This window comes from Lygodium microphyllum, chromosome 25 (assembly GCF_053477565.2).
Source record: "Lygodium microphyllum isolate KBCC chromosome 25, Lygodium_microphyllum_v1.1.10, whole genome shotgun sequence".
In the NCBI taxonomy this organism is placed as follows: Eukaryota; Viridiplantae; Streptophyta; class Polypodiopsida; order Schizaeales; family Lygodiaceae; genus Lygodium; species Lygodium microphyllum.
In genome coordinates this window covers 46,417,552-46,445,185 of record NC_141159.1, presented here as the reverse complement: position 1 = coordinate 46,445,185, position 27,634 = coordinate 46,417,552, and the positions used below count along the sequence as shown (strand labels likewise).

The window sequence follows — 27,634 nt, the reverse complement described above, 5'->3', positions numbered from 1 at the left end:
TCACATGAAAACTACTTGTGCATGTGATCATGGTTATGGTAATAAAGGTGAGGGGGTTTGAATGCGAAAGGATGATGGACATTGAATTGCATATTCAAGTATCAAGGATGAACTTAAGACAATGTGTTGAGGGCCTAACAATGAATAAATGGGAGAGGGTTTTGTCAGTATGTCGCAGACAAACAAACAGACAAGAAAACAAAGCGTGATAAACGAAATGGATGGGAATTTGTTGTTGTTTGATCGTCGTCTGTGATTTTTTGCGCAGGGGAATGTTCTCTTTCTGAATTGAGATCTCTCTGAATTGAGAGAGAGAGAGAGAGAGAGAGAGAGAGAGAGAGAGTCTCAGTCTAGTTTGCGATACTTTCATCGAATCAGGGCCCTTGCCAAGGCGCTTCTCCTGCTTCAATGTGGGTAAGCTCGCTGCATTTCTCTCAAAAATCAAAGAAGTCCCCTCCATTCTCAGTGATTCTCATAACTGCAATAGGTTCTGCTGTCCTAGCGGCGTATCTTTATCAGTTCCGCATATCTGTGAGGGCCTGCTATCCCTCCCCCTCCCCCCCCCTTCCCCTTCCCCTTCCCCTTCCCCGCCCCCTCCGCTCCCTTCCTCTTCCATAGCCTTCGTTGGGAGACCCCTTCTCCAGGTTTCGGTACTCTCTCTTGTGAATGAAAAATCTAGGGTTAGCTGTTTGTAGTGCCTCTCCCTTTTGTAAATATGATCAATTTCTGTTGGGATTGTTAGTGAATGTCCAATGCTTCCAATTCAGACTACAGACATGCTGAAGTTTCATTAAAGGTCTTCCTTCCTGCTATGGTGATTTATGCTAGTATCGTGATGAATATTTAGCGCTTAAATTGGGGTAAGAATCAGTTGATGTTTTCTCTTTGGATACAAAATTTGGCCTTTCTCTGCAACTGTCCCTGGATCAGGGAGAAAGCAAGCAATTTTCATGCTTGTGAAAAAGAAAGTTATCACGCTCAAACATGTCTTCTATGGTCAAGCTAGCCTGAGCTATCTTAACCCATTTTCATGTTTTTTCTTGGGGGTGGGATGGCAGGCTTCCATTCTGTACCTTGATATCCCTTGTTTGTGATTCTTTTGTAAAAGGATATATTGAACCTATCACGGTTATGGGATTACAAAGCAGCTCCACAGCATTACAAATGGTAGTGGGGAGTGAGTGCTTTTGACAACCAACATGCATTTTCACTCACTTCCAGCTATTCATGATCCACCTTGGACGAATAACTGTAAGAACTTGCCATCATCTGCAAATGCGGTCTCTCTTGCACGCATCAGTTTTGTACCTTTTCCTGAACTTGGAAGCGAGAGCCCTTCAAATGCCTCAAGCAATTCTCGTGTTTTGGAGCAGTTTTCTCTGGAGTCAGATACCTGTGTTCCTTCATTTTTATCTAACAAAAATCCCTCTACTTTGACATATGATCTGCAAGTGGGCTTTGCAGCATTTTCAGGGACAGCAGTTGAGTCCTGTAAAAGATTGTTTTCACATGGCTTCACGTCGTTCATGTCCCTGTGGGCTAGCTCTCTACATGCAAAACAGGATTTTTCACCTGGAAGTAATGACAGCATCATCAATGGTTTTTCACTGGGTGAAGGACTGCTCTATTCAAAGCAGCAAAGGCAATGCTACAACACAAACCTGTTGTGCTCTGTTGGGTTATCAGGAAGGGAGATCAGGGGCGTGGAAAAGATGGATTTGTCACACGCTGAGGCGAGTTTAGTCTCTGACAAGGTCAATGTTGAGGGCAGCTCAATGGATGCTCCATTGTTAAGCACCACTGAAGTGCCCACTGAGCAGGGAAAGTCAGAAAAAAGGGTTAAAAAAGCTAATTTGAAAAATCCTGTCATCAATACAGCAAAGCATCTATTAGCAGGAGCTATATCTGCAATTGTGTCAAGGTCTTGTCTCAATTCTTCCAAGTCAATTTATTGTAAATCTGGTTTTGCTAGGAAAACATGTATTTTCCTTTTCTTGGTATTTTCAAATAGAATGTTGTGCCGCAAGCTTTCGAATCAAATATGGCACCCATTTTCTTGAGCTTCTACAGCTTTAAAAAAATGATCTGCTTGAGAAACTTCAACATGGGGTGCCCTTTTTGTTTTATTGTGGAAATTACTTGTATTTATTTGCCAGTTAGGGTGTGATGTCCTATCTCTAAGTAATTGCAGTGACTTATGCTGATTATTAACTTGTCATCTTATTTCTGCAGGACCTTTGTAGCTCCACTTGAGCGACTGAAATTAGAGTACATGGTCCGTGGTGCTCAGCATAATGTACTGGAAATAATACATGTCATTGTAGTGACTGAAGGAGTTGGGGGTTTCTGGAAAGGAAATACTGTAAATCTGTTGCGGACGGCACCATTCAAAGCTGTCAATTTTTTTTGCTATGATATTTACAGGAAACAATTATTGGAAATAACAGGAAGAGAGAAGGCTACAAACTTTGAAAGGTTTATTGCTGGAGCTTTTTCTGGCATTTCTGCTACATTGCTTTGCTTTCCAATGGATACAGTAAGTATCTTTTCAAGTCATTTTGGATATTACCATTGTTTCTGTTGTGAACGATTCAGTGCTCTCTAATTAGCCACTAGATTGTGGAGACCAATGTTAATTTTTGTTTCTTATGTGGGTTTGAGTTTTAGAACGTCAATATGGGTGTGCAGGTGGTACAAAATATGACTTCGTATTTTGAGAATCATGTTTTAACGAGATTGTTGAGACCAATGCTAGTTTTTGTTTTGTGGGTAGGTTTGAGTTTAAGTATGTCAATGCGAGTATGCAGATGGTACAAAATATGATAGGTGTTTTTTGAGAATCATGTTTATATTCAAGCATAAATGAGTTATGCTTACATAGTATGTTGGATTTTCATGTAGTAGGTGATTTCTTTTCTTCAATCTTTTGTTTTCTCATGTCTCCAATTACTCTCTCTTGTTAAATGTTCTTATTCCTTTTTGAGATACCTATGCATATGTGGATGTTTTGGATTCTATGCAGATTAAGGGATGAGATTGTTGAGCTAAAAATGCATTACAAACTGATTAAGCTCTTTAAAACAGCCCCAAATTATGCAAATTACCAAAACTTTCATTTAATGGTGTGTGGTCCTAGAGAGTTTTTGTGTTCCATAAGCAAAACCCTAATTTGGAAGGATCCTTCTGCATCTATAAATAGACAGGTTGCCCACTATTCAGCCCATCCTCGTCTTGTAGGCTTTGGCCATCAGTCCTCTTCCACTATATCTGTCCAGCCTCTAGTGATTGTTGCTAAGTGGTCTACAACTAACGCCTAGTCTCCCATTGCTGTCGGTGATGAGCTGCCATCATTTTCAAGCAGTTACATTGCTGTCTTCATTAGTTCCAACTTGAGAGACTATTTTGGTTTTCAACTTGCAGCCCTTCCATTTTCAACATCGGCCTAATTTGTGTTTGCATCTATAGTAGGTCGTTTTTGTGTTTTCAACAATTTTCTTGATCAGTCTCTACTTTCACTGGTAGTTCTTGCACTTGGGATCTGTCTGTGATGGATGACACACATTGACACCTCCCTTGTCCCGCTCCCACAAGAGCCATTGGTTGTTGGACAATTCTGTCCTTGAGTATTTTGTACATTCTCTCATTCATTTAGAGCATAGACTCATTCACTTTAGAGTTCTTTTTCTTCTCTATTTATGTTTATATTTTTGCATTTTGTGTTTTGTGTTTAGGATTTGTGTTTATTGCGTTATTGTCTGAGTTATTTGTGTTCTAGTTGTGTTGGTAAATTCTATGTTTTCTTTGTGCAAAGCCTAGCATATGGTATTAGAGCTGGTGTTGTGAAGCAATACCCTAATACAGAAACACAAATAACACTGTACGACAAAGCATAGATTGATAGAAGAACATAGTTAGGGTTAGGGTAACTTAGAGACAATGAATATAGAGAGAGAATGAAATGATCTGGCTATTGAATATACAATGCTCATGCAGCAAACACACTATATAGTGAATGAATACTATACCTCAAACTCCTGTATCTCAAGGATCAGGGCAAGGGTAATGAGCTAGAGAGTGTTGTACTTTGAACGGATCCCAAATCGTAGCAAGGCAGGCTCTGGATATCGAAAACTAGCAAACGTAGCCAAGGAAGGCTGAATTTGATGGAAATGGCAGTCCATGAGAGAGAAAGACTAAAAACGCAGGTGAGGAGAGAGAAATACTAAAAACGCAAGAAAAACCAGCAGTAGCAGTCAGCATACTGAAATCAGCTCCGAACAGTGTGTGGTAGGTTGGAAATAGCTGCCAGACTGTTGTAGACAACAATGGCCAACTTGGACTGCGATGTCCTCTGCGTCTAGGGTGTGGACAGCATATCTATTTATAGAAAGTTTGGGCCCTTCCAAGAGGGTTTGTGCTTATGGGATACAAACACTCTCTAGGAACGCATTTCTTTTTAAATAAAAAAGGTTTTTTTCTTAATTAAGCACGTTTTGGGATTGTTTAAGCAAAGCTAATGTATTTTTAGCTCAACACCCTCTCCCAGGCTCAAGAACGGTGCCACGAGGGGGCTAGCTACATCTTGTTGTACATTGATGACTTACTCATCACAGGTTCAGATTCTGCTGCCATCGTGAAAATCAAGATAATGCTTAGTGTTACATTTAAGATTCCATGGTTGAGGCCAAGTATAGGGCTCTCTTCGATGGCACCACCGAGGCCATCTATTTGAGGAGCTTACTAGTGGTGCTTCACTTCCCGTGTGACTCTCCCATCATTGTCTATTGTGATAACCAGAGTGCCATTGCTCTTGTGGGCTATCCGATCATCACACCACGGATGCCGCATGTGGGAGTCCACTTTTACTTTTCTAGAGAGCAGGTCGAGCTAGGCACTATTCACCTGGAGTTTGTGCCTTCATCGGATAATTTTGCAAACATTTTGACCAAAGCAGTCAACCAGTTGATTCTTCAGTATCTTTTACCTAGGATTGGCTTGGGTATATCCTTCCCTACTTTAAATTGGTGGGGAGAAGATGCTTCTCTCTTGCTTTTCCTTCTAATTTGAGAGGGGGCGGCTTTTTCTCTTGATAGTGACAATGATAATGCTTACAGTTTTTAGACATTCATTCATTCATTTATTCTTTTATATTGTATTTATGGACATTTGTAACGTCATCCGCATTGTTAGGATGACACGATTGTAAAAGGACACTTGAGCAAGTAGACAATTCTCGTGCGAGGGCACTATCTAAGTGGTACCGTTGCATTGCATTTTGCATAAGCATGACATCTTGCATCTCCTTTTGCATTACCCCATGTATTGGCATTTTATTTATGTAAATATGCATTTGTGTGCATTTATATTTTTCGGTCTTTTGGAGTGGTAGACTCTAGATCCACCATTCGTGGCATTGCACATGGCAGTCTCCAAGGAAATTCTCCCTAGCTTGCTTGCTTGCTGTGCTTATTTTGCTTGCTTCATATATTTGCTATATTTGTGTCACCCACAATTTAGCCATTTTTTTTCTTCATCGAGACCTAGTAATGGTAGAGATAGTTTGCTTGTTTTTGTGAAGGTCTTGGATCTGACCATCGCTTATCACTCTTCTGTTTGAGACATGGATACTCAATAGGATGAAAATTGGTTTACAATCCTCGCTTAATCTTACATCTATCCAAACTACAAAGCCCTTTAAAAAAAAAGGGTTCATTGTTGATTGCATCCGCCTTTGCAGGACTTGGTAGGCCATTGGGCAGTTGACGTGCATCCTTTGTCTGATGCTCTAGTCTCTTTGGGGTGATCACTTGGGCTCCCTTGGTAAGATAACCATCGCCTTTGTAGTCTTAGTAGACCACTGGGCAGTCAACGCGTACCCTTTGTTTGATGCTTTGGCTGCTTTGGGGTGGAATGCTTTGGGGTAGAAGATAAAGGAAAAAAAAAGGGCTTGGTTGGCCTATTTCTCGTGGCATTGTTATTGGGTTTGAGAGGGGGCGTTGAGCTAAAAATGCATTAGCTTCACTTGAACAGCCCCAAAACATGCTTAATCAAGTAAGAAACCTTGTTTATTTAAAAAGAAATGTGTTCTTAGAGAGTGTCTGTATCTCATAAGCACAAACCCACTTGGGAGGGACCAAACTTTCTATAAAATAGGTATGCTATCCTCCATTCAGTCTCAATCTTGTTTTTACAGATTTCAGGTATTTCAGCTTATTGCCCACACCTCAGACGCGGAGGACATCGCGATCCAAGCTAGACATTGTTGTCTACGACAGTCTGGTGCATGTTTCCAGCCTACCACCATTGTTCAGAGGTGATTTCAGCATGTTGATTGCTGTTGCTGGTTTTTCATGCGTTTTGTCTTTCTCTCTCTTGCAGCCTTCGTTTACTATTTTCGCTCTCCTGCGCTAGTGTTTTTAGTCTTTCTCTCTCCTCACCTGCATTTTTAGTTTCTCTCTCTCTCTCTCTCTCTCTCTCTCTCTCTCTCTCTCTCTCTCTCTCTCTCGGACTGCCGTTTGTATCAGATTTAACCTTTCTTGAATAGCCGTGCATAATGCAATAGCTGATACTTAAATTCATAGAATGTGGGTAAATTGGACAAAGAAACCACTTGCTGCACAAAATTTAAGTATTTACGCGGCAACTTGTTAAGAAACAATGTGACTTGATCGTTAGAGAACTTAGGCGTGCCTGTAGTGGAGAATTCTGCAAGGAGACGCTGATACTCAGCCATAGCAGCTAGAAACGTCAGAAACATTTAGAAACGAAACATTAGAAATGTGTTTCGTAAGTTTCTTTAAAGAGGGGGTAAAATAAGAAACACGGGTTTTTTTATATAAGGATTTCTAATAGTTTTGACCAGGGAAAGAGGTTCTAAACCTCTGAAACCAGCCTTCCTTCTTGGAATGGGTGGTGATAACCTAATTTAAGAGTTAATTACAGCAATAAATAAATGCACATAAAATGAAATACACACTTTACCATAACATTCTTGGATAGTAGACACCCTGTTGGCCCCAAAATTGGCGTCCCTTGCGGTATTTCTTTAGCTTTCATTCAATTGGAAGGAGTACAACTCGAGATTCTTCAATCTCCTCTTGCTAACCAATTGCTCTTGCTGTCATAAATGACCAGCAAGCCTTTTGGGTCATTTGCCCCTTGATTCACCCAGGACTTCTTTTCCAATTTGACCCTTGGCTAGCCAAATGCTGCCCCAAATCAATTTGGGATGGACTGGTTTCTGAAATCCCTTGATAATCTTCAATTATCAGCTGCTGATTTCAGTCCCTTGAGCCTTCAATCTCTGGCACGGATCCCAAGGTGGCTGCTAAACCTTAATTTCTGCTGTAAAGTAGGGTTTACTGCAGAAATTACAGATCAGCCCACCAAAAATGATTGAGATCTCCTCCGAATGGCTAAGAATTGTTGAGAATGGCTAAGCATAGGCTGAAGGAGATGAGAGAATGCTGTAGAGAGAGAAAATTCTGAGATTTGTCGCAAAGAATTGATCAAAATCAGCTGCTGCCCTACTGTACCAGCCCTAAACGGATGCACCAACAACAATAGGAGCATCAGAGATTGTGATCTTCAGGAGAAAGTGCATCAACAGCAATTGCCAGCTTCCCAAGGTCAAGAATATGCAATCTCCATCACCAAAATGGTCTCCAATGGCTGGGAATTGGCCCCAAAAGCTGGCAGCAACAGTCCAACACCTCTTTCCAACAGCTCCAAAATGAAAAAACGAGATTTCGCTCTCCCTTCAGCCCTATTTAGCCTTTTCCCCACTTGCATGGGAAAGTTTTGCCAAGTGGCAGCTTTCTTAATCCATTTTCAGCAATTTCCAGCAATTTAATTGATTTTCAGAATTAATTAATTTTGAAAATTAATTCAGCTCTTAATCCATGTCTTGAAAATTGACCTTGCCCATCCAAAAATTAATTGGCTAGGCCATTTGCAACCCAAAGTGGTCTTATGCATTAATTGACCCTTGGACAAGCATTAATCCATTAATTAATGCCTAGTACCTAGTGTCACCATTGACACTTAATGGTCAATTAATGGTCCTAGGGGCAAATTGATACCAAAATTCACCTAGAATCTAAGAAGTGTAACTTGTCACAACTTTATGTGCGTCTTTTAATTGCACATTTGATTAATCCTTTAATCAAATGTCAATTAAACATAAGAAAATTATAAAATTTTCACATCCTTGTGACAATCTCTATGGAACTCTCTCTTAAACAAAGAATGACCGATTGAGCTTGAGTGATAATAGAGTCAATTGAGAATAATGTGTTACATATCCATGATCCATTATTGATTTGTCACTTATGTCAAAGTTAGTCTTTGGACAAGCTATACTATGGTTTAGAACTCAAACATTATGATTCATATATATCATACAAAGAAAATTGAAATAAATATGTAAATAGCCTATCGACTATATGGATTGAGTCAAGTTGCAACATCATGATTCTCATTTCAAAACAAAGTGACAAAATGCCAAAATCGAGAATGAATCATAATATACCATAAATAACTCATAAATGAGACTAAAGTCGTATAATAATCAACTCTTAAGACAAGAATAGATACTAAATTGCAAAAGTTTAATAATTAAACAAAATCACAAAAAAATCACAAAAAAATCACTCTCTTATCTAAAATCTTGAGCCCTCACGAGTCATTACACATCATCATCATCATCATGTTTAACATTGCCCAATTGTTTTTGTTAAAAAAACTATGTTTTGGATTTTAACTCACAAAAAAACCCCCCACGTTTTTAACTCTAAAAAACGTTTCTTACTTTAAGAAACGTTTCGTAAGTTTCAATCTAAAAGAAATGTGTTTCTTAGCTGCTATGTACTCAGCCAACTTAACTTTCAAGTCATCTCGGTCAGAGATTTTGAAGTTCTGAAGCTCATTGTCAAGATTTATTCGATGTGTCCTATCTCGAGCCGCATAGTGATCAGTTAAGTGTGCCCATTGCTCTGATACTAAGTCAAAATGCTGAAGTTGAGAATGAAACTCATGTAATAAGCCTTGTATCAACTCGATATTAGTGGAGACATTCCTAGCCTTCCATGAGCGGACGACCTCATATGGAACAAGTGCGGGATCGGGTTGGGGTTCCAATCCTTGCACAAGATCCCATAGGTTCTGTGAGTCAATGACATGTCTCATCAAGTTCGACCAAGTTGCAAAGTTTGACACATTAAAAAAAGTATTGTCATTGAATGCATGCTTGGCAGAAGAGGAGATAGAACCATGAGGTGTCGGAAATGCGAGGTAAGATGGATGTGGAGAATAAAATGATGGTGGTGGTGGTGGAGGTGTTTGATAAGGAGAGGGAAGAGGTGGACAGGCAGAAATAGACTGTGAGTGTCCAGTGTGTTGGGATAAAGGGCCTTTTTCACCTCGGTGTATATTGCACGCACATTATTCAGTTGTACATGTGAATGCACCCTTATATCCCCTAAGTATAAATACATTTTATTCTTTGTGTACCAACATGTTGTTGGTACATTCAAATCTAATCGTACTCTCTCTCTCTCTCTACGTCACTCTCATGTTGGTGGTACATTCAAATCTAATCGTACTCTCTCTCTCTCTCTCTACGTCACTCTCACTTGAACTGTTGCTCACCCCTCCAGCTGAGCTCCAACAACTGGTATCAGAGCACAGATTGTGTGCGCTTCATGAGATCATTGACTAATAGGCGACGGTCAGCTTGCGAACAAGTCAAGCTCACGAACAAGTCAAGCTTACGATGTCCACAGGTAGACGTACAGCTGCTGTGTGTGTGATGTGCAGTGGATTGGGTTGTGTGGTGATGGGCAGTAGCAGGCGTGAGGCAGCAGGCGTGTGGCGACTAGCAGGTGTCGTGACTGGTTGGGTAGGCGTGACGCTGCAGACCAGCAATGACGGGGCAATGGGCGCCAACATGACCAGCAGTCACGACTTGCAAGGCACGCGGGCACCAGATGCAACACGCTAGCGACTAAGCACCAGCGTGACCAGCATGGGGTGGGCAAGCGATATGATGCTGACATGTCACAAACTCAGATGGTGGGTCAACGGACCCCTTTCCTGTTTCGTTTTTTTAAAATAGAAATCATTTTTTTAAAGACTGAAATTTCTGAATGTCTCTCATTCCTTTCCATTGACGCGGGTTCGTGCGTGAAAGCACAATTGTTAATTCTATGCGAATTCGAGCCCAAAAATTTGGGGTCTTTTCTTAGATTTAACCCCTTCTATGCTTGGCAGCGGCATTCAGGTCAGAAATTGCAGACATTGTGAGTGTTGACCTCAATCAAATTGGGGATTTTGCCAAATTTGTCGGAATTTCTCTCTTTTGAGTAAAATTTCCTGACATTGGACCCCGAAAAACTGGGGCTTTTTATGCATTGGTAGAATTTTGCTCAGTTGGGCCAGATTGGCTGACATTTATGCCCTATTGGACCTGAAATTTTGGGGCTTTGTGCAGAATTTGGTAAATTTTTGCAGTTTTTACTCGTGTGGTGGCTGGTTCATGTACAAACAGCAGAGATTTATTACTGTTTGAGAAAGAGCAAGTGTATTTGCTGGTTCAGCTATAGTGATGGGTTAGGCACGAAGATCGAGACAGTCAGTCTTTACGCGCAGCGAGAGACAGAGAGAGTGGGTGAGAGCAAAGCAAAGAGTGTGCACGTTTTTAGGTACAATGATGAGTGTGTATCTTTAGGTTTTTAGATAGATATATATGTGTAAGTATAAGTGCTAAGGGTGTCTTCACACCCGAGCACATTTAAAGGCACGAGGCCTTTATTCCCAACAACCTCCCACCTAAAGGCAATGTGCCTTAAGAGGAGAAAAGAATCAGCTAAGTCTAGGTATATACAAAGCTGAAATACATATATCTATCCAACTCCCATCATTTGTCGGCAATGAGTAAACCGTTCTGGTGGAAGACCCTTCGTGAGAAGGTCTGCAGGATTATCATCTGTATGCACTTTGACAAGCTCAATGCTCTTGCTGTCAAGTACATCTCTAATGAAGTGATACTTCACCTGTATGTGCTTTGTCTTTGCATAAAAGACAGGATTCCGTGCTAGCATGATAGCACTCTGACTATCGCAATGGAGATCAGGTAACTTTGTGATGCCAAGCTCTCCTACCAAACGTGAAAGCTATAAAGCCTCCTTGCATGCCTCAGTGGCAACCACATACTCTACCTCTGTAGTAGACAATGCAACACACTTTTGTAGCCTGGAGATCCAAGAGATTGCTCCTCCTGTGAAAGTAAACACATACTCAGAAGTGGACTTCCTGCAATCTGCATGATTAGCATAGTTTGCATCCGTAAAGCCAACAACAGATGCCTTCTGCTTCCCAAAGCAGATGCATAACTCCTTTGTGCCTTTGAGGTATCTCATAATATCTTTCACTGCATCCCAATGCTTCTTGCCAAGGGTTTCCATGTATCTGTTAACCACTCCCACTGCAAAGGCAATGTCAGGACATGCAGCAACCATAGCATACATCAAATTGCCAACAGCTGAAGCATATGGTATCTTGGCCATTTCAGCCTTCTCATCATCAGATGTAGGGCTGTCCTCTGCACCGAGTTTCACATATGGAGGCAATGGAACCCCCCCAATTGGTTTTTCCCCCTCCATATTGAAATGCTACAAAACCTTGGAGATATACTCCTGTTGACATAGATAGAGTAATCCTTTCGACCTATCTTTGAGTATTCGCATGCCAAGAATGTGATTTGCATCACCAAGATCTTTCATGTCAAAGCTGCCATGAAGACTTTGCTTTAGTGAGTTCAAGGCATGAGTATCCCTGTCAACAATCAACATGTCATCTACATACAAGACCAAGATAATCAGGCTGCCATTTGTTGCCTTCTTGGTGTACAAGCAGTGATCCACTTGACTTCTATGGAAACCTTGAGATTGCATAAATGTATCAAACTTGTGATACCATTCTCTTGGTGCTTGTTTCAGCCCATACAAACTCCTTTTGAGTTTACATACCATCTTTTCTTTCCCTTTTTCCACAAACCCTTCAGGCTATTGCATATATATGTCTTCATGTAGATCACCATGTAAAAGCGCAGTTTTTACATCCATCTGTATGAGCTCCATATCTTCACCTACAACCAAGCCCAAAATGGTTCTCAATGTAGTCATCTTGACTATAGGAGAGAAAATCTCATCAAAGTCAATTCCATGTTCCTGCTTGTACCCCTTTGCAACCAATCTTGCTTTGTACTTTGGTGAGGAACTAGAAGTGACCTTCATCTTGTACACCCATTTACATGGATGTGTTTTCCGCCGTTTAGGCAACTGCACCAAGTCCCAAGTGCCATTTTTCTCAAGAGATTCCATTTCTGACAAGACAACATGGCGTTATACCATTTCTTGTTGTCGTGTCTGTCCATTGCTTCCTTAAAGCAAGACGGTTCACCATAGTCTGTTAACATGACACAATCAGGCACATTGTTTCCACCAGGAACAAATCTGTCAGGTTGTCTAGTAGCCCTAGACGATCTCCTAACCCAATGAACATTGTTTGCTGGCTGTTCCTGCAAATTTCCATTTTCAGCATGCTGTCCTGGCATTTGAGCCTGAAAATCAGCATTAACTCCTTGCTGTCTTGGCTGTTCCTGCACATGTAGTGGCTCATTATCATTGGCAATAGCTGGCTGATCATTTCCGGCATCATTTTCTGCATTTACAGGTTCATTTACAGCATGTATTTGCTGCTGTACAGCGGGCACATTTTGCTGTCCAAAAGGTATTTCTTCTCGGAATACAACCCTACGGACTTCCTCAATCTTTTCAGGCTGTTTATGCATGTGATCTTCCCGGAAGATAATATCATTGCTGCGTACTATTTTCCTTTTCTTGGGATTTCACAATCTATGTCCCATTTCACCCTCGTCACCATATCCTAGGAAAATGCATTTACAAGACTTTGGCTCAAGTTTGCTGCGTTTTTCTTTATGAATGTGCACAAAAGCCTCGCAGCCAAACACTTTCAGATGAGCATATGAAGGTGGCTTGCTCGACCACACTTCTTGGGGAACTCCCCTCCCCAAAGACCTGTTTGGTGACCGATTAATTAAGTGAACGACTGTCATAATAGCCTCTGCCCAAAAACCATGGGTTAATGCAACATGAGACAACATTGTATGGACCTTATCCTGTATGGTCTGATTCATACGCTTTGCAACTCCATTTTGGGGTGGATTATGAGAGGTAGTGAGCTCCCTCTTTATCCCTTTGCTGTCACAAACTTGAAAAGCCTTGGACATATATTCCCCACCATTGTCAGAGTGAAGACACTTTAGTGTCTTATCTGTTTGATTTTCAGCCAATGCCAAGAAATTTTTAAGCTTGTCAAGCACTTCATCCTTGCTATGAATAGGATAAACCCATACCTTTCGTGTAGCATCATCGACAAAGGTGACAAAATATTTCTTTCCCCCTAAAGATAATCCTGGCATCTGACATACATCCAAATGTATTAACTCTAGAGAAGAAGATTTCAAAGAAAACCACTTTTTCTGAGACGTTTGTACATGTTTGCCATAAATACAATGATCACAATGCTCAAAATCAGCATAATGAAGACAAGGCAAGTAACCCAAACGAGAAAGCACTTTCATTCTTGTTTGACTCATGTGTCCCAACCGGCCATGCCACAAAGAAACGCTTGGTTGTTCGGTCACGGCAACAACATGGTCACGCACGCTAGATACATGAAGTGGATACAAAGTATCACTCTTGCAACCTCTAGCAATAACCCTAGATCCCTTACAGATCTTTCATTTTCCATCACCAAAGGTGGTATGAAAACCATCATCATCTAGCTGCCTTGTGCTAATCAAGCTCTTCTTGAGCTAAGGTACATGCCGTACATGATGAAGTGTGAAGACAAAGCCATGCTGAAACTGCAACTGCACACTGCCAATACCTACAATGTCACATGCACAGCTGTCCCTGAGATGGACAACACCGTGTCGGCCCCCTGTATAGGCGGAGAACCACTCACGACGAGGGGTGATATGAAAGGAAGCACCTGAATCAAGAATCTAGGTATGCATGTCATCATTTGTATCTGCAAGTAAAACATGTGCACCAAAGTGTGAAGAGACAAAGAGTACGTCACTCCCACTATCACTGTCATGAGTTATACATTCACCTCTTCAATTTTGACACTGCTCTTCTTAGACTAACTGTCTTTCTTCTCTTCCTTGCTATCATCTATTTTCTTGCCCTTTGCTTTGTCTTTCTTCCATTTGTAGCAGTCACGTATAAAGTGACCCTTCTTGCCACAATGATGGCATTTAGCATCTTTGCCGCGTGATTTACTGCGTCCCTTGCTATCATATTTGCCTTTCTGCTGTAATCTGCCCCTAGTATGCAAAGCACTGGAAGACTTACTGGATGCATTGTTTTGCTGATTCATTTCTTCCATGAGTAGAGTCCTCTCTACATCAACATACAAAAGGATCACATTTGAATTGCTCATAGCAGTCCTGAATGTATCCCAACTCTCTGGAAGAGTGCAAAGTAGGAACGTAGCCTTAGATTCTTCATCAATCAAGAACTTCAAGGCAACTAGTTGGCTGAAAATGGAGTTAAACTCACTCAAGTGAGTACACATTGCTGTATCCTCTTTCATACGCAAATCCATAAGCTTTTTCAGCCAATACACTTTGCTTGTATCACTCTTCTGTTCATACAGTTCTTCCAGTGGAGTCCATATAGCATATGCAAAATCCAAACCTTCAATGTTAAGCAGCAATGCATCAGAAATCGATAGCTCGATGGTGGTTGAGCGTGCAAGCTCATTTAACTCATCCTAATCTTCGTGTTTCATGTCCGTGGGCTTTGCCCCTTTGGTTTTAATCAGCTTTGCCTGCTTCTTTTGCAATAGGATATTGTAGCACTGCTTTTGCCAAACTGCAAAGTTATGTGCTCCTTCAAGCTTCTTTATGTGTATGAGATTACTGCTGTCACTGATGCCACTGCTGCCAGCCATGATTTTCAGCCCAAATGTGACCAAAAAATCAGCAAATGCAGGCCCAAACTGTCACCCAAGTGACCAAGGTACAAACAAGTACCAACCAGCAATAGATGACCACTTAGAAGCACAGATTTCAGATCTGTAATTAAATTTTCAGAGGCACCAAACCATGTGCTACAGCATTTCACAACTGATTACAGCTGTTTCAAGGACATATGTATCACATTACATGAGAAATCCCAAATTTTAGCAGCAATTTCTGTTGTACATGTACCCACGGGCATAAAATTTGACACGAATGGTCAAAAGCCCCAAAATTTTTGTGCTCAAAGCATCAACCACACATCTGCATTTTCTCTGCCATGCATAGAACATGCCAATTTTGCCAAAATAGAGCAATTTCAGCAAAACCCCCAAATTTTACTTAGTGTTGATGTCCAAATTGCATGGAATTTAACCTGCATGTACATATATTGACCAAATGCTGTATAGATTTTGCCCAAACTGCAAAAGCCCCAAATTGCATGGGGTCCAATGTGCATCAATGTCAAGAAATTGGGTAAATTTCAGCCCGATTCGTGTATCTACATGAAAAGCCCCAAATGTCGGGGACAAAATGCCAGAAATTTCTGCAATTTTTGAGATAAATGATCCTGCTCTGCATCACAAACCCCAATTTCGAGAAAAGCCCCAAATTTTTGGGCCAAAATATGCACAAATCTGAATTCTCTGCTTATGTGCGTGAACCCTCGTCAGGCCAAGGGACAATTCAAGAAGAATTTTGAAGGAAAAAAAAATAATTTGTGATCCCGTTGACTTGCTAGTCACATCACGTGACCTGGATCCCCGCATTGTCAGACTTGCGTCACTTGGAAAACCCCTGTCGACTGTCGCAATAACTGATTTCGCTGGCGTTGCTTGGTCATGGCTAACCTGTACAGCGTATGTCGTTAGCTTGCCTGCCCGTCGACTTGACCTTCGTTAGTCCTGTTGTCTCCTCCTCAACTCGCCCTGATTGTCGCACGCCATGAATGCTGGTTTCCTAGTCTCCGCTGGTTTTCAGCGTAACGCCGGTTCCTTGGTCGCTGGACCCCGTTGCCCAGTTGCCACACTGGTCACCCTCTGCGCACGTGGTCTTTTGCCTTGGCCTGACACACAGGTCGTCAAGAACTCCTGTTGTCTGCTGGTCTTGTTAGATCTCGAGAAGCGCACAGAACCTAATGGCTTTGATACCAGTTTGTAGTGACGGGTTAGGCACGAAGATCGAGATAGTCAGTCTTTATGTGCAGCGAGAGAGAAAGAGAGAGTGGGTGAGAGCAAAGCCTCTGAGTGTGCACGTTTTTAGGTACAATGACGAGTGTGTACCTTCAGGTTTTTAGATAGATATATATGTGTAAGTACAAGTGCTGAGGGTGTGTTCACACCTGAGCACATTTAAAGGCACAAGGCCTTTATTCCCAACATCAGCCTGTGCTTCTACAGTCTAGGGCATTTACTCTTGTGTTCATGATAAAATGGCTGCAACTTCTTCTAATTCAGACATCAAGAGTTTGATGGAAATCAAACGGTTTGGTGGTCATGGTTTTGACCTTTCGAAAGACCGTATGTAGGGCATATTATTCCTAAAGGATTGTGAGGATGCTTTGCAGGAAGATAAACCCGCACAAATGTTTGATGCAGATTGGGCGAGAGTCAACAAAAAGGCTGTGGCTTACATTAAGTTGGGTATCACTGATGACATTTTGACAGACATTAAGGGTTTAGATATAGGTTATGGAAATTGGGAGAAGCTGAAAACTACCCATGAGATCACCACACCTGTGCATTTAATGCGCAAGTTGGTGAATATGCGATTGGATGAGTCAAAGCCTACAATTGAGCACTTGAGTGCATTTACTGGCATTTTAAATCAGCTCAGGGATGCAAATTTGGATTTTGATGATAAGTTGAGGGCGATCTTTTTGATCATGACATTGCCTGATTCTTGGAAGACCTTGGTGGTTTTTGAAACCAGCCTTTCTTATTGGAATGGGTGGTGATAACCTGATTTAAGAGTTAATTACAGCAATAAATAAATGCACATAAAATGAAATACACACTTTACCATAACATTCTTGGACAGTAGACTCTCTGTTGGCCCCAAAACTGACGCCCCTTGCGGTATTTCTTTAGCTTTCATTCAATTGGAAGGAGTACAACTTGAGATTCTTCAATCTCCTCTTGCTAACCAATTGCTCTTGCTGTCATAAATGACCAGCAAGCCTTTTGGGTCATTTGCCCCTTGATTCACCCAGGACTTCTTTTCCAATTTGACCCTTGGCTGGCCGAATGCTGCCCCAAATCAATTTGGGATGGGCTGGCTCTTGAAATCCCTTGATAATCTTCAATTATCAGCTACTGATTTCAGTCCCTTGAGCCTTCAATCTATGGCACGGATCCCAAGGTGGCTGCTAAACCCTAATTTCTGCTGTAAATTAGGGTTTACTGCAGAAATTATAGATCAGCCCACCAAAAATGGTTGAGATCTCCTCTGAATGGCTAAGAATTGCTAACCCTAATTTCTGCTGTAAATTAGGGTTTACTGCAGAAATTACAGATCAGCCCACCAAAAATGGCTGAGATCTCCTCCAAATGTCTAAGAATTGCTGAGCATAGGCTGAAGGAGATGAGAGAATGCCGTAGAGAGAAAATTCTGAGATTTGTTGCGAAGAACTGATCAAAATGAGTTGCTGCCCTGCTGTACCAGCCCTTAACGGATGCATCAACAACAATAGGAGCATCAAAGATTGTGATCTTCAGGAGAAAGTGCATCAGCAGCAATTGCCAGCTTCCCAAGGTCAAGAATATGCAATCTCCATTACCAAAATGGTCTCCAATGGTTGGGAAATGGCCCCAAAAGCTGGCAGCATCAGTCCAACACCTCTTCCCAACCGCTCCAAAATGAAAAAAGCCTTTCCCCCACTTGCACGTGAAAGTTTTGCCAAGTGGCAGCTTTCTTAATCCATTTTCAGCAATTTCCAGCAATTTAATTAATTTTCAGAATTAATTAATTCTGAAAATTAATTCAGCCCTTAATCCATGCCCAGAAAATTGACCTTGCCCATCCAAAAATTAATTGGCTAGGCCATTTGCAACCCAAAGTGGTCCCATGCATTAATTGACCCTTGGACATGCATTAATCCATTAATTAATGCTTAGTCCCTAGTGTCACCACTGACACTTAATGGTCAATAATGGTCCTAGGGGCAAACTAATACCATAGTTCACTTAGAATCTAACAAGTGTAACTTGTTACAACTTTTGCCTTCGACACCTATCTTTTTCATAGGGTCCTTCGGCCTTTAATTGTGAAAAAGTAGCTTGCATCCCACATGTGCAACACATGTGCATCTTTTGATTGCACATTTGATTAATCCTTTAATCAAATGTCAATTAAACATAAGCAAAACATCAAATTTTCACATCCTTGTGACAGTTTCTCTCAGTAATAACCCCAATCTCTCATATGATGGGGTGAGGGGCTCAATCTTGAATGAAGAAATTAGATGTATGTCTAGTGGAGAAGGCAGCAACTCAGCTTATAATGTAAGAGGCAGGGCTGAAAAGAAAAATGCAAATGTTGGATAGTGAAACAGAAGCAAGGGCAAAGGATAGGAAAAGAGTGACATTACTTGCTATCACTGTGGTCGGAAGGGCCACAAGAAGCCTGATTATAGGTATTACAAGAAGGAACAAGAGAGAAAGAAGAATGCGGGAGACAAAAGACAGATGTATTTGAGGCAGCCAAAGGCAAGGAAAAGGCCAATGTGGCCTCCAGTGTAGTCATAGAGGAGCTTTTGGATATAGATGATGTATTATGTGCAGTTGATTATGATGCCCTTGTATATGTCACATGCAAGATATGCAGGTTACCAAGGCTGATGTGATTGATGTACTTTTGTCAGTTGATGATGGTGTCACTCAGACTTGGATTGTAGACGTTGGTGTCTCTTTCCATGTAACTCCTTGCTTGGAGTGTTTTGCTATGCTCAATGCAAGCAGTTATGGAAAGGTATATCTTGGAAATAACCTTGCTTGCAACATTGATGGGATTGGCTCGATACCTAAAGGAGACACAAAGAAAGTGTATTTGCTATGGGCAGGGTGCACTTAGTTTGCAGGGTTATTGTGATGTAAACATGGCAGGTGACTTGGACACTCGTAGGTCCACTAGCGGGTATGTCTTTACATTTGTTGGTGGGGCCGTTTCTTGGTGTTCCAGATTGCAGAACATTGTAGCATTGAGTACTAGTGAAGCTGAATACATATCAGCTACTGAAGCTGAATACATATCAGCTACTGAAGCTTCTAAGAAAGCTATATGGTTGAGCAGACTTGTAAAGGATCTTGGCATGTCTATGGGTACTGCAGTATTCGGATGTGATAGCTAGAGTGCTGTGTATCAAGCTAAGAATGCCATGTATCATTCACGCACAAAGCATATAGATGTGCGATATCACTTTATCAAACAGATTCTGGAAGATGGTCTAATCACATTGACCAAAATTAAAACATAGGACAACCCTGTAGATGTTTTCACTAAAAGTCTATTAGCATGAGCATTGCGTACGACTAGTGGGAGTTGGTTAGCGGTTCGCATCGGAGCTTTACATGGGAGGTTGTTGGGATAAAGACCCTTTTTCACCTCCATGTATAATACTCACACATTATTCAGTTGTACATGTAAATGCACCCCTTAAGTATAAATACATTTTATTCTTTGTGTACCAACATATTGTTGGTACACTCAAATCTAATCGTACTCTCTCTCTCTTTCTCTCATTTTCTCTCCGTCACTCACTTCTCGAACTGCTACTCACCCCTCCAGTTGAGCTCCAACGCAATGAGTGCCGATTGATGCGGAGGCACTGGAACATCATACATGAATGTTCCCATAAGGCACCGGTGGAGGTGGAGGCATTGGGACATGAAGCCCTGTCCAAATGTTAGCTGGGACACATCATAATGACTAGAGAGTCCACTAGGTAATGCCATGGAGGCAAATTGTGGCACCAACTGATCCACACTTGGGAGAGACTGGGGGGAATATCTAGGCTGCAATGATCTCGAAAGTGTGTGAGGAAAAAATGGAACACTACCTAGCTGAGGAAGAGATGAGGTCCTAATGGCTGTGCCTAAGTTTGAAGAACCTCTCGGTGTGGTGAATGAAAACACATATGATTCTACATGAGAGGCAACATGCAGTGCACTTAATAGAGGCTAAAAGGATGTGGCAGCGGAATAAGAGGGTGGGATGGAACGGAGATTAGATGGATTTGTGATAGATGTAGATGTGGGAAATAATGTGGGTTGCTTTTGTCCATTAAATGTATTAAATTGAAATAATGATGATGAAGATACACCTACTTCATTTTGACCTTTGAAGGGTAAAATTGTTTGAGGGAAAAGTAGAGGAAGGAATACTTATAGTTTCTTGTTTCAATAGCTTACCTAGTCTTGAGTTCATAAAGAAATATGTCTTCCTCGTTACTCATAAACCAGAAATTGTTTTGTGTACGTCCTTCATTATGAAAATCATCCTTGCCAATAGGAGAAGGGGAATCATCATTAATAGAATTTGAAATGGTAGATATACCTGGCTCCAGAGAGAATAAGTATGAAGGTAATGGAGTGTACTCTATGCCAGTTTCCACTTGCGGATAGCCAATCCTGAGTGAAGATTCCACCCTTCCTTCATGGTTAGTAGATCGGCGCACCGAATCTAAAGGGTGAAATTCAGACTTACCTTCTATTTGTTGCTGGGCTTTATACATCAAAATGAGATGGTACTCAGCTCTGTAGTGATCTCATAAGGTCGTGGAACTCGATGATAGTCCAATGTCTGGTGGCCATGTGTTGGAAGCTTGTGAAGCAAGTTGTGAGGCTCACTCCGACTCATTCTTTAATGGATTTAGCTCGGATGTAAGAAGTCGTGTGGAAGTAGTGCTCGAAGTCATCTACTCGTGTTGTTTCTGCTTCTTGTGTAGAGCTTTTAGATCAAGGCCTAGGTTTCTCTTAGAGAACTCAGCTTTGATACCATGTTAAGAAATAGCCTAACATAGAGACATAAATAACACTTTGCGACAAAGCACAGACTAATAGATGACTGCTGAATATACAATGCTCTTGTCGCAAACACACTATGTAGTGAATGAATGCTGTACCTCGAACTCTTGTATCTCAAGGATCAGGCAGGGATAATGAGCTAGAGAGAGTGTTGTACTTTGAACGGATTCCGAATCGTAGCAAGGCAGCCTCCAGATGTCGAACACCAGCAAACGTAGCCAAGGAAGGTTGAATCTGATGCAGAGAGAGAGACTAAAACGCAGGCAGCAAGAGAGACAAAAAACGCAGGAAAAACCACCAACAACAGTCACCATACTGAAATCAGCTTTGAACATTGCATGGTAGGCTAGAAACAGGCGCCAAATTGTTGTAGACAGCAATGGCCAGCTTGGACTGCGATGTCCTTTGCGTCCGAGGTGTGGGCAGCCAGCTGAAATACTTGAAATCTGCAAAAACGAGATCAAGGCTGAATGGAGGGCAGCATACCTATTTATAGAAAGTTTGGGCCCTCCCAAGTGGGTTTGTGCTCATGGGATACAGACACTCTCTAGGAATCCAATTAGGGCATAGTGGAAAGTTCAAACTCTTCACAATCAAGCCTAGTGGCAAGTTCAAACTCTTCACAATCAAGCCTAGTGGCAGGTTCCTACATCCATTTTTGTGAGGGTCTGATTTTGTCTATATTGCTCATGTAGTTATGTAGGAACTGATTGTAAGTCACCATGGAGATCTAGACCGGTACTGGTATGGTCTTGAAGAAAACTCTATGTTCAGAGATGTTCCACAAGGTAATCCTTCATTGTTTGTTTCATTTGAGTGTGAGTTTGGTGCTTCTTGTTCACCTTCATATTTCCCATGCTTCCCTCCCACCTTTACTCTACATTTCGATTCCTCTTCTTTCAATGTAGATCCTTACTTTAGACCTATAATAGATTATCTAGTCTTAGCGCACATTGTCTTTGATGCATATCAAGGTTTTTGGCCATTACTAGACACTTAGAAGTACATCACTATGCACCTTGGTACATCGTTAGCACTAGACACTCAAAAGTATACCACTATGCAGTGCTTCTTGATCTCCATGATTGGATTTTCAATAAGTGTAAGGTTCTTAACAAAATGCACAACTTGAGAGAGAGAGAGAGAGAGAGAGAGAGAGAGAGAGAGAGAGGATGTGGCTTTGGCAGATAGATCTCATTCGGCACTCTGACTTGCTCCCTCGGGAAGACTTACTTCCCTGGCATATGGCAATTTCCTCTGTGTCTTTGCCATGACTTGTGTATCTCTGTCCGCGTTTTGTACTGACAGTTTACACACGGTGGCTTAGAGCCATCGTGTATCTTGTAATCATGTAAACTTGTACCTTTTTTTCGTAATTAATACAATTACCTTTTATGAAAAAAAAAAGAGAGAGAGGATGTATAAGAGATGCTACTGGGCTATGAAATGAAATTGCACTATCACCGATTGTGGTGGAAGAGTGCTCCCTTGTGCCCTACAGAGTTGGTATGATGAGCTGCTATATCACAATGCAGATTGGTGAGTGACAAGGGATCTTTCCTAGAACATATTGCAGCATGTGATTGCAACAAATAGAATGGAGGATTCCAACATGAGTTGGGTTATGGTGTACATTTAGAGGACAGTTGAACCGATGGAGGGGGGAGCTTGGGATAGTGTTGCAAATGTCAGCAGAGTACATATCCTGGGTGCTGGGACCTGTCAAAGTGCATTTCATTTCTATGTTAGGTGCGGTAAGTGTTGGCTGAGTGGTAATTTGGGCCACATTAAATGCTGGCCAACTAGTCATTGTTGTACTTATTTTTGCCTATTTATAGGCAGTCTCTCCTTCACTGTCATTATCACTCAGATATGAGCACATTGCTTCTTTGGAGAGAGGGAAACTGCTGCACTCTGCTGGTTGTCCTCAGCCTGTGCCATTATACACTGTCTTGAGCCTTGGTATATGGATTCCATTTCCCTGAATCTATTCTCTCAAAGTTCTTTGTGTTCTTGATCTATCAGCACCGTCTCTTTGCTTCTGTTGCTCCACACTTTTCTGACAGCAGTTCCTCATTTCATCATGCAATTGAAGGATAAATTTATGAAAATAGTGAATGCATTAGGGTTTATCGGCACGTGCTGCACGTTCATAAAAAACCTTGAACCATTGCCCTACTTTGAAGCAGAAACCCTAACCCGAACTTGTAGTTAGAGTCAAGACAAAGTGTAATGCGATGTATTAAATGTGTATATGTGATGCTCTATGATGTGTTAGATAAAGAGGCAATGATGATGAGCCACTATATCTTATTTGAAGCTTGGAGTGTGGGACACTGGCTACTAAAACAAATTGATATGGTGGCGTGTGTCTTTGTGGCTATAGGCAATGATGTCCTTTTTGTGAGTCCCTTTTGAATTGTTTGCTACCCCTTTCCATAGATAAATTTTATCCAATTGTGTACAGTTTGAACTTATTTTGACACAGTTTGCTCTGTCCAGCCAGTGATTATTTGTGAAATTCTTGGGAGATTGCCCCACATTGAGGACATTGAGAACTCCCACTCTATATTTTCTCGTTTTGAAAGGCTGTTATCCAAGACAAAACAACTGCGGGCTGCTGCTGAGTGGCACAGGCCAGAGAGTGAGCCAACATGCTTTGCTGATTCAACATAGTCAGGTGGAAACCCTGGACTAAGAGTTGGAACTGTTGGTGAAGCCCTTGTAAACTGATACTCAGTGTGCATGCATGCATGCACACACCATGTGAGCACACGTTTTTGTGTGCCTGCATGTTAATATCAGGCTATGGTTAAAAATTTGTTGTTGGTTGCAAATGTATGTGATGCAGTAGTCATGACTAATTTGTGTGTATTGAGAATGCTAAGGGATGATAACCTTGTCGCATGGTTCAGGGTTCTTACATTGTCCTTTCTTCCAGATCAGAACAAGATTAGTTGCTCCAGGTGGAGAGAATCTGGGTGGAGTCATTGGTTGCTTCCAATATATGCTCCGCAATGAAGGCTTTCTTTCCTTGTACAAAGGTTTATTACCATCAGTCATCAGTATGGCCCCCTCTGGAGCAGTTTTTTATGGAGTTTATGATATCTTAAAGACATCATATCTTCAGTCCAGTGAAGGTCAGGAAGATCTGAGGAGGAGAATTCAGTTGGAGAGAGTGAAACGGAAAAGCGAGGGGACAGTACTGGTTGATCTGAAGGATGAAGCTGAGAACCTCGGTCAGCTAGAACTTGGTCCAATAAGAACTCTGGTGTATGGAGCAATAGCAGGGATCTGTGCAGAGACTGTTACATATCCTTTTGAAGTTGTTCGGCGCCAACTTCAAATGCAACATGCTGCCTCAAAGTTGGGAGCATTGGCAATTTGTCGGAACTTAGTACAAAAGGGAGGTGTAGGGGCATTGTACTCAGGCCTGCTCCCAAGCTCTTTACAGGTACTATACATGAATTATGATCAAACCATCACTCTTTTTGGTTGGAAAGTGCAATTAGCATTTGCTCCCTTTTCCTATATTTTTAGGAGATGCTCTTTGTATTTCTCTCTGCATTGCTAGTACTAAACAAGTGCGGTTATTAATGCAGGTGTTACCTTCTGCAGCACTCAGTTATTTTGTTTATGAATGCATGAAAATAATAATGAGAGTTTCCTGAGCAAGGATAGCTGTTATCTAACAGGGGATGCTCTTGCCTGGGTAATATTCTCGAGTCTGGGAGGGTTGCGATTTTGTAACATGCACCCTTATCAAATTCAGCCACAATTGATTGCACATACATGTTTCTACTTACAGAATAAGCCCTTTTGTGCGAGTGACATACAGAATTCACAAAAATGGAACAGCAGGCTGATCTGTTTTTATATCCCATTTTGGCTCATGGAATGTAATAAGCAATTGTGCATGCTTGAAAAGGTGCTGACAATTTCAAATTGCTGTTTCCTATTATTTATGGGCTGCACCATTGTGGCTTTCAGCTATATCAGTAAATTAGTTCATCTGGTTGGAAGTTGTCATTGTGGTGGCATCTCCAACTTTCTTAATACTATTCTAAACTATTCATACGGGTTTGTGTTCTAATCTGTTAAGCGTGTATAAGCAGTCTAGGTGCATTTAGTGTTATGCAGTTGTGCTTTGTTGTGTTAACAGTGTACAAGCAATCCATATGTTTTCAGTTGCGGCCTGCAAATTCACAAGAGCCCTTTATAATTGCAAGCTATGGGGACATTACGTTTGGGATAGTCCTAATGCAATTGACGAGAATGGGCCCTCTAAACCATTCTCAAGCAAATCCTCCTGGGCAGAAATCATCAAATAGGCAGCTATTGTTGCAGCCTCTGATAAGGCTGATAAGGAGGAGGGCTGGCTGGGTGAGGAGCTAGGAGGACGAGATCTTCATCCTGGAGAGGACGTGGATTAGACCACCAGAAGTTAAGATTTTTGGAATAAAGCCATAATTCGTAAGGGCAAAGCAGATGCTTTGATGCATCTCAATATAATGTCTTTGGACTAACTGGATCAAGAGTACCCTGGAATGGATACTAAAATACACATGCTGTCGAGTTATGATGGGGCTTAATTATATAAAGGAAAGAACCATGGGTGCCTTTGTTGTTCAAATCAATTCTGACAGGTTAGACAAACAGGATGGTATTTTGGTCAACACTTGGTTTAATTTTCACGACATTGGATAACACTGATAGTTAGATAAATATAATGGCGCAGGAGCAAATAAACCTTGCCGTATTTGATGTCCATGGGCTCAATGGCAAGGTTAAGAGGAACCTCTCTTGGAAATGGGTTTTTCTGCACGTGTTGGATGGGATCCAGGAGCACAAATGTCATCATAGGAGTGGTTCAGCTTTCTCTTAAAGAGATTATACTTTGCTTAGTGGGGGGAGAAAGGGGTTCAGAGTCTAGTTGCATTACTATTATCAGGAGCTGCAGAAATCTCATACTTGAATTTTAACTCTTCGGATGATAGACTTTTAATAGTCTGCAGTGACTGGGGTGGTGACTCTTTGGATATTACTAATAGTTATGGTTACAATGATTCCAGGATGAGGAAGAGGTTGTGGCTTACTCTTGGTAACTTTAGTTCTGAGAAAGGCATGTTGGAATGAGACTTCACAATCCTCTAGGATGATGCCGATGCTTCCTCAGTGGCATCTAAGCTGCAAGGAGAATTTGTGGCATGCGAATGGGTCTCTCTCCAATTGGGCTCGGTGGGTAGGTATACATCTAAATGAAGCATTTCTCACCCTCAATGAACTTAGCCATCGAGGGATTGGGCCAGGCTTGGTTGATGATACGAGTGATGGTATTTGGCTCCTACTTGCGGTTACTTCCAAACATGACTTTGATTTGATAGTCTTCCTTTAAATTATTCTTCTGTACACTTATCTCTAAGCTTCTTTGAGCTGTGAAAGATGGAGGGGCAACATAAGTTTTTGGTGTCAAAGGCTAGACGTTTTAAGCAAACTGAATTCAATTAGATGGCTGAAGTCACAATTGAAGCTTGTAAGGAAGAAATATCCAACGAGGTGGAGGATGATTGGTCATGGTTTTTGGGCATACGTCACCAACGCATTAAGTTGCTAGGAGAGAGTGAAAAAGAAGTGAATTGAAGGGATCTTCAAATAGCTAGTTGGGAACGTGGATCGAAGGGAAGAATAATGTTGAGGGCTCGTATTTTCAAGTACTACAGATTCCCAATAGGAATTGGGGTTAATGAATTTGCAAAACCAAAACGGGTCTTTAAGAGTAGCAGGAAGAAAATTGATTGGTGAGTTCTATTGCTTGGTTGTTGCATGTCAAACTCTTAAGATTTTGAAGCTCATTGTTTTTCCCACCACAAGGTTTTACTTATCATTGATATGTTGGAATGGGGGTCAACAAAGATCTTCGAATCTTATGCTAGGGAAATTTCCTTGGGGATCAACAAAAATCTTCGAATCCTATGCTGGGGAAATTTCCTAGGGGAAACAAGACTACGCTAGGCATGTAGTGCTTGTTGCATTGAAGTGTCTAAAAAAGGAATGGAGTATGGGTGCTTACAACAATGAAGTCTTCATGGTTGGTAGAACAAATGTTGGCCACATTTATCAACTCGTCATGAAGGGTATTAGCCACCAAAGCATGCGTTTTCAAAACACACTTCACTCATGTGTTCAGTGTTGAAATATATTAACAAGAAAGACTTGCTACATTCGTTTGAGACGAGAAGGTGCAATCTCACTGACCTTGTGGAGTCAATGACAATGCAAAGAACCTTGACAATGCTTGGACCTTGTATTGACAAAGCTTTCCTCTCTAGCAGCTCACCAAGCTATTTTCTTGTGATTTTTTTTTCCAAATATAGAACCTCTTACCTAACAAGAACAGAAACTGCATTGTCCCTAATCTCCTTGAAACTCATCATTAATCTCTCACATATGGAATCTTTTCTTTCGAGAATGTTATAATCCATAATAGTCACTTTATTGGTGT

At 41.3% G+C, this 27,634-nt stretch overlaps 1 protein-coding gene across 7 annotated transcripts; it reads left to right on the top strand.

The window, feature by feature from the left end:
• Nucleotides 1-119: 119 nt before the first annotated feature.
• LOC148014172 (putative mitochondrial adenine nucleotide transporter BTL3) lies at nt 120-25,125 on the top strand. 7 transcript variants are annotated; one of them, XM_087667354.1, is made up of 7 exons: nt 120-414; nt 488-644; nt 768-860; nt 1,059-1,921; nt 2,233-2,536; nt 24,074-24,586; nt 24,735-25,125. In XM_087667354.1, exons 4-7 carry the CDS (start codon nt 1,200-1,202, stop codon nt 24,801-24,803), a joined length of 1,608 nt encoding a protein of 535 aa, XP_087523480.1. In that variant the 5' UTR covers nt 120-414; nt 488-644; nt 768-860; nt 1,059-1,199; the 3' UTR covers nt 24,804-25,125. The 7 variants fall into 7 exon arrangements, with proteins under 7 accessions (XP_087523480.1, XP_087523477.1, XP_087523481.1 ...); XM_087667351.1 differs by having other exon boundaries at nt 488-860; XM_087667353.1 differs by having other exon boundaries at nt 121-414; nt 768-1,921.
• Nucleotides 25,126-27,634: the final 2,509 nt, after the last annotated feature.

Bases quoted from the DNA above. Each gene is read 5' to 3' on its own strand.
- LOC148014172 (XM_087667355.1), top strand. From the start codon at position 1,200: ATGCATTTTCACTCACTTCCAGCTATTCATGATCCACCTTGGACGAAT. The intron at 1,922-2,232 runs GTCTTGTCTCAA...TTATTTCTGCAG, and splicing joins ATATCTGCAATTGTGTCAAG to GACCTTTGTAGCTCCACTTG. The intron at 24,587-24,734 runs GTACTATACATG...TTATTAATGCAG, and splicing joins TGCTCCCAAGCTCTTTACAG to GTGTTACCTTCTGCAGCACT.